Source organism: Spea bombifrons, chromosome 9, assembly GCF_027358695.1.
Source record: "Spea bombifrons isolate aSpeBom1 chromosome 9, aSpeBom1.2.pri, whole genome shotgun sequence".
In the NCBI taxonomy this organism is placed as follows: Eukaryota; Metazoa; Chordata; class Amphibia; order Anura; family Pelobatidae; genus Spea; species Spea bombifrons.
Genome location: NC_071095.1, coordinates 195,082 through 202,500, shown reverse-complemented (window position 1 = coordinate 202,500; position 7,419 = coordinate 195,082). Strand labels below are relative to the sequence as shown.

At 43.9% G+C, this 7,419-nt stretch overlaps 1 protein-coding gene across 1 annotated transcript; it reads right to left on the bottom strand.

Annotated features, from left to right (window-relative positions):
* Positions 1-4,658: 4,658 nt before the first annotated feature.
* LOC128505257 (40S ribosomal protein S3a-like) lies at positions 4,659-5,155 on the bottom strand (the record flags this gene model as incomplete). Its single annotated transcript, XM_053475566.1, has 1 exon — positions 4,659-5,155. A coding segment is annotated over one exon (474 nt), but the record flags the coding sequence as incomplete, so codon positions are not given.
* Positions 5,156-7,419: the final 2,264 nt, after the last annotated feature.

The following is a 7,419-nucleotide window of genomic DNA, read 5'->3' as shown; positions in this document are numbered from 1 at the left end:
GGCCGTATGTATTGTTTTAGGGTGCATATAAATATATCAGGCATCATATTTCCACATTTGAGGACTGGCCCCAGCTACGTGGTGGTTTAATGGTAAGTTGACCTACCTAACGTACAGGTGATCATTAGTTCAAACCTTGTTGGGACCTGTATCGTGGAAAAGTTTTATAATCTGTTTATATATATATATTTTTTAATATATGGTATTGAAAAATCCAAACCCCAGTTGACTGGTGGCATAATGGTAATGCGACCTGCCCGGCATATAACGGGTTTGTTCCCCGAGGGCCTCTATGTTGTGAGTAAGTATGTTGCAGTGTATATATTTATTTATATATGGTAATGCTGTATCTAGTGTTTTAGAGGCTCTTTATCGTGTTAAAGTGTGAGTAATGTTTTAGAGAGGTTATATAATAGTTTATGTCAATGAGGAGAAAACAGGGTCATATATCTATGGCAGGGGTGTCCAAGTTTTTTCTGCAGTGGGCCATTTCATCAGAATTGCATACGTGCGCGGGCCGCACTCATTTTTCACTGTGACAAAAAATATGGCCTTTAATAAAATATGCAGATTAAAATAAAGTCTTTTAGCAATCACACTCCTATCATGCCAAGTCAGCCAGTACATGCTGGTACAGGGTGGCTGTAAGTGATGTGCAGACCCCATACTGCTGGCAGCATCACTACACAAGGGGGGCAGCTAGCTATGTTTCAGCATGTACTGGCTGACTTGGCATGATAGGAGTGTGATTGCTAACAGTAGTCACAGTCCCATCATGCCTAGGTTCCAGCACTTACACATCCATCCAGTAAATACTGGAACCTAGGCATTATGGGACTGTGATTGCTGTTAGCAATCATACTCCTATCATGCCAAGTCAGCCAGTACATGCTGGTACAGGGTGGCTGTAAGTGCAGACCCCATACTGCTGGCAGCATCAATACACAAGGGGGGCAGCTGGCCAGGTTTCAGCATGTACTGGCTGACTTGGCATGATAGGAGTGTGATTGCTAACAGCAATCACAGTCCCATCATGCCTTGGTTCCAGCACTTACACATCCATGCTATCACACACACACACACATTTATTCATATAATCATTCATTCACAGATTCATTCCCTCAATCACACACACTCACTCAAACACCCTCCCCACCCCCTTACCTGGACTGCAGCTCCTCGATGCCGCTTACAGACTTGAGCAGGGGGCGCGGCCTCCCTCTGCCTTCTCTGCTAAAGCACAGAGGAAGTAGGATGTCACGTGAACTCCGCTTCCTCTGTGTGCAGTCCAGAAGACCCTCCCACAAGTAAGTAGCTTGAGGTGCGGCTCACGTAAGATCGGTTGCCCTGGCTGCCGATCTGACGCGGGCCGCACCTCGAGGTCTCGCGGGCCGCATTTGGCCCGCGGGCCGCATGTTGGACGCCCCTGATCTATGGTGATATCCCAAAGAACCTGGTTGTTTGATGGTGTAACGGTAATGTGACCTACTTGTTACATAAGGCATTCTTGGTGCGAACTTCAATGGCTTCTTTATTGCGTGTAAGTATTTTGCAGTGTATATATTTATTTATATTTGGTATTTCTGTATCTAGTGTTTTCGAGGCTCCTTTATTGTGTTAGTGTGAGTATATATTGTTACAGTTGCTGTGTATATATGTAGGGTGTATGTAATGTTTTAGAGAGGGTATATGTCAGTAAATGTAAGTGAGGAGAACACAGGGTCATGGCGGCACATCGCTTCCGATTCCCTGGTAATGGTAATATGCCTCGCTTGATGTGCAAAGGGGTTGCCGGTTCATATCGCGTTACATGTTTTAGTGTTAAAGTGGAAGTATGTATTGTTATAGTTACTTTGTGTGTATATATATATATATATATATATATATAGTGTTAGAAATGCATAATTTTAAAGGGCATGTATCGTGTTAGCGTAGGTGCATGTAAGTATTTGTGAGTCAGGAGATAGGCATCATATTCCTTAGGAGAGGAAACAACAGAGCCAGTTGCACACGTGGTGGCGTAAAGGTAAGGTAAGGTAAGCAGCCCAACATTCAAAGGGTCGCTGGTTTGAATCCAGATGGCTACAAGGTGGTGTTAGTGAATAATTGTTGAATGTATATATTATTTTAGAGTAGGGGAGTATATGTAAGGATATGTGAGACAGGAGAAAACAGCGACATATTTCCACGCCAAAAAAGCAAAGCAATCTGCCTGGTGGTGTAAAGGTAACGTAACCTGCCTACCATACCAAGGATCGATGGTTTGAATCCTGATGGATCCTCTGTGGTGTATATGTTATTTTAGAGTAGGGGCATATATATAAGTATATGTGAGTCAGGAGAAAACAGGGTCATATATCCACGGCGAGAAAGCAAAGCCAACTGCCTGGTGGTGTAAAGGTAAGGTAACCTGCATACTATACCAAGGATCACTGGTTCGAATCCTGATGAATATATCGTTTTAGAATAGGGGCATATATGTAAGTATATGTGAGTTGGGAGAAAGCAGGGTCATATATCCACGGCGAGAAAACACAATCAGCTGCTCGGTGGCGTGAAGGTATAGTTACCTGCCTGATATACAATGGATCGTTGGTTCGAATCCTCATGATGACTTCTGCATGTAAGTATGCAGTGTGGCTCTGCTTGTGTGCGCTAGTGGATGGTGTTAAAGTGGCTCTGTGGCACTCTAACATCAGACACTTACATACACATCTACAGCCTCGCCTGCATACACATAGCCGGTTGCAGATAACACTTGAAGGTTGCGCTAAGCCGTGTGTCCTTGCACGCAGTGACCAAAAACACTGGTTGCGGAAAAGGTTTCGGAATGTGTGTGCATCCGCTTGACCCGTTCATGTGTGTGCACAGTAGCCCACACAGCGACTTACATGGAGAATCATCATGGCGGATACGATACCGGAGATCCGGAGTATGATGGGGCATCACCGGCAGCCACCCCTTTGCCTTCTCTCTGCTTCTTTCGGGACAGAAACAAACACAATATATTACTTTGTATATTGTGAGACAAAGACCCCCTTCAGGGGGTTTTACTCACGTCAGGGGGGGGTGTGGTTGTGGTCATGGGAGCATGTCCCCCACCATCCATGCAACATGTATAAAGTATAGCAACATGTATAAAGTATAACTAAAGTAACATGAATAGAGTATAAAGGTAACATGCAATAGAGTATAAAGAAAAACAATAATTGAAACACTTAATTAACAAAGTATAGTAAACCACTTAGATATATTATTACTAAGGTGTTACACTTTGTTAATTAAGTGTTTTAATTAATTAAGTGTTTCTAATTAATTAAGTGTTCCTAATTAATTAAGTGTTTCTAATTAATTAAGTGTTTCTAATTAAGTGTTTTTCTTTATACTCTATTGCATGTTACCTTTATACTCTATTCATGTTACTTTAGTTATTTAGTTATACTTTATACATGTTGCTATACTTTATACATGTTGCATGGATGGTGGGGGACATGCGCCCATGACCACACCCCCTGAAGTGAGTAAAACCCCCTGAAGGGGGTCTTTGTCTCACAATATACAAAGAGTATATTGTGTTTATTTCTGTCCCGAAAGAAGGAAAGGGGTGGCTGCCGGTGATGCCCCGTCATACTCCAGATCTCCAGTATCGTATCCGCCATGATGATTCTCCGTGTAAGTCACTGTGTGGGCTACTGTGCATGCACATGAACGGGTCAAGCAGATGCGCACACATTCCGAAACCTTTTCCGCAACCAGTGTTTTCGGCCACTACGTGTGAGGACACACAGCTTAGTGCAACCTTCAAGTGTTACCTGCAACCTTGTCCGTAACCAGCTATGCATATGCAGGTGAGGCTGTAGATGTGTATGTAAGTGTCTAACGTTAGAGTGCCACAGAGCCACTTTAACACCATCCACTAGCACACACAAGCAGAGCCACACTGCGTACTTACGCACAGAAGTCATCATGAGGATTCGAACCAGCGATCCATTGTATGTCAGGCAGGCAACTATACCTTCACGCCACCGAGCAGCCGACTGCACTTTCTCGCCGTGGATATATGACCCTGCTTTCTCCCGACTCACATATACTTATATATACACGCCCCTATTCTAAAACAATATATTCATCAGGATTCAAACCAGCGATCCTTGGTACGGAAGGCAGTTTACTTAACCTTTACACCACCAGGCAGTTGGTTTTGCGTTCTCGCCGTGGATATATGACCCTGCTTTCTCCCGACTCACATATACTTATATATACGCCCCTATTCTAAAACAATATACACACCACAGAGGATCCATCAGGATTCGAACCATCAATCATTGGTAGGGAAGGCAGGTTACTTTTCCTTTACACCAACAGGCAGTTGGTTTTGTGCTCTCGGCGTGGAAATATGTCACTGCTTTCTCCTGACTCACATATACTTATATATACGCCCCTACTCTAAAATAACATAGACACTCTGTAAACATTAACACCACAGAGGAGCCAGCAAGAGTCGAACCAGCAACCCTTGGTATGGTAGGCAAGTTACTTTACCTTTACACCACCAGGCAGTTGGTTTTGCGTCCTCGGCGTGGATATATATATATCTACATTTTATATATATATATATATATATATATATATATATAAAAATATATATTTTCTTTACAGGCTCTAATTCAGATTATGCATCTCAGACAGATTCCTGAAGTGGGGGTTCATATCCATCAGCCCGCTCTACTTTGGCGCCTGTCTCATCTCCTGCAGGCTTCCCAGCACCACCGCCTTCACCATGTAGTTTCATAAGTTTGCCCAGCTCAAACTTTGGCTTTTTCAGCATCTTCACTTTGCGTACATACACATCATGTAGAGGATAGATGGACTGGCAGGCCTTTTCAATGTCTTTGCCGATACTGTCTGGAATTAGCTTGTTAACAACTTCTTTCAAGTCATTTGTCTGCACTTCACGAGTCATGATTTCCATCATCTTCTTGCGGATCTGACGCACTTGCTGATGCTGGGCATAAGAAGTCTTTCTAATCTGGTTGTTACGCTTTTTGGTGAATCCAACACAGAATAGGCAAAGTAGGTAGCCATCTGTGGTCTTCACATCAACGTGAGCCTCTCTGCATGGATATATGACCCTGCTTTCTCCTGACTCACATATACTGATGCCCACGTAGTCTGCATGGAACGGAGGGGGCCCTGACAGGGGTGCAGAGCAGGGCTAGGTCAGGGGGTCAAAGAAAGTTCAACGGGGAGGGGGAGGAAGTGAAGGGGGTATATAAGGTTGGTGCGTAAGAATGTTCTGGGCTTTTTGTTGTGCCAGCCTACCCGGTTCTGTGTTTCGTTTCAGGATTCTGTCACAGCCGGGGGGCGGTAGCTTGCCAGGTTCCCCGGGGGTGTTATGTGGTTATTGCCACTGGTGTTAAAGTGTCGGTGGGAGGTTCCTGGCTGGGCAGTTGCTGGAACCTCAGGTGGGGGAGGGACATCATGGTATGCCCTCCCATAAGGTGATGCTTACAGTTTGGCCCCGGTTGGTCCTGGCAAGCTTTCGGGTGTTTTATTGTATTTGGGTCATTGCCGTGTTAATGCACCTTTCGTAAATGTTTACAGGTTGCGTGGCATTGACGTTAATAAATCGTCTGTGGCCTTTATTCATCCCACATCTGGTGTCCGTGTTTTTATTGGGGGGTTAACCAGGATGACATAGCCCGAGAGTCGAGGCTACCCCCTGTCATTATATGTACGCCCCTACTCTAAAACAATCGATACACTCTAGGTGCATTAACACAAAAGAGGAGCCATCAAGATTTGAACCATTGATCCTTAGTACAGTATGCAGGTTACTTTACCTTTACACCACCAGGCAGTTGGTTCTACTCTCTCGCCGTGGAAATACCACCCTGCTTTCTCCTGACTCACATATACTTATATATACGCCCCTACTCTAAAACAATATATACACTTTATATGCATTAACACCACAGAGGAGACTCTGGGATTCAAACCAGCAATCCTTGGTATGGCATCCAGGTCACTTTACCCTTACACCAACAGGCAGTCGGTGGGGCTTTCTCGGGGTGGATATATGACTCTGCTTTCTCCTGACTCACTCTAAAACATTACATACAGCCAATCTAACACTATAGAGATGAATACAAACACATATATACTTAAACGTCATAAGAGAGCCGGTAAGACTAGAACCAGCAGTACTTTGTAAGATACACAGGTTACCTTACCGCTATACCACCAAGTAGACAGATGCTGCTTCTGATATATGAGCCTGCTTTCTCCTGATTCACATAAACTTATATGTATCCACTCTAAAACAATACGTTCAGCTGCTCTAATAGGAGAGGTATACACAAAGCAAATATGCCACTAGATATTTATACGACACACATGAGCCACAGGGATTTGAACCAAATATGGTGCACTCTTAAGACATCATGTCTTTAGGCCAACAGGCAGATGGACACGCTACCTCATCATGGATACATGATGCTCCTCATAAGAACCCACTCTAAAATGTTGCACTACAGTCACTCTAACACAAACACGCCCCAAAATGGCGCCATGAAATATGGGGCTGGTATTCATTTATTTCCAGGGCAGTTTTCATTCCCAGTCGGGCCCTGACTACAGACTTGAGGCCGCTCAGTACGCTGACAGTGGGGTAAATCAGGACATAGAGCAGGTGTGTACACATCTGCCTTCTTGACAAACAGCAAAGAGCTTCCTGCCCCTCCTTGGATACATGTCCCCAGCTGTATCACCGCCTCAGGCTATCATTACCTGCAGAGTGGGGTAATAGTAATATTCAAAAGAAGAGTGAACAAAGCCTGGACAAAACCTAGAAGCTTACACTCCAAGAGTGCCAGGGAGGCAATACAAAGCCTGACATCTGATTTATTAGCCGGACAACGGTTGGCTGATATGATGGGGGTTGTAGTCCGCAGCTGGTGGAAGGAGTACGAAAATACTAATTGGGTTACTTGAAGTATCTTGTCGCTATTTAAAAGCAATTGTGTAAATACTGGTGTTAGGGCACAGTAACATTGATGCGTGTAATCCGCCCTGTATGTCAAAACTCATTTCTGCAGCCGAATAACAAAAGTATTCTTTCAGGAAGTCCTTCTGTTGTATCCATAATCTTAGGCGATCACAGGGGCAATAAAGTTTCACAACCGTCAGTTTCATCCGTTAAACAGAAGATGCTGCATTATGTTACATACACCCCGCTGGTTGAGCGTCACGCATGCCAACTACCCTACAAATATACAGCGCACCTGGAATGACTAGGGTAGACTATGCCTGGAGACGCTTGGACAAAAAAAATAAATAAAAAAAATAAACCTTTATTTTTTATTATTTCCCTGTAATTTAAGGGTAAAAATATCCCAGAATCATTCTAAATTCGAGGTT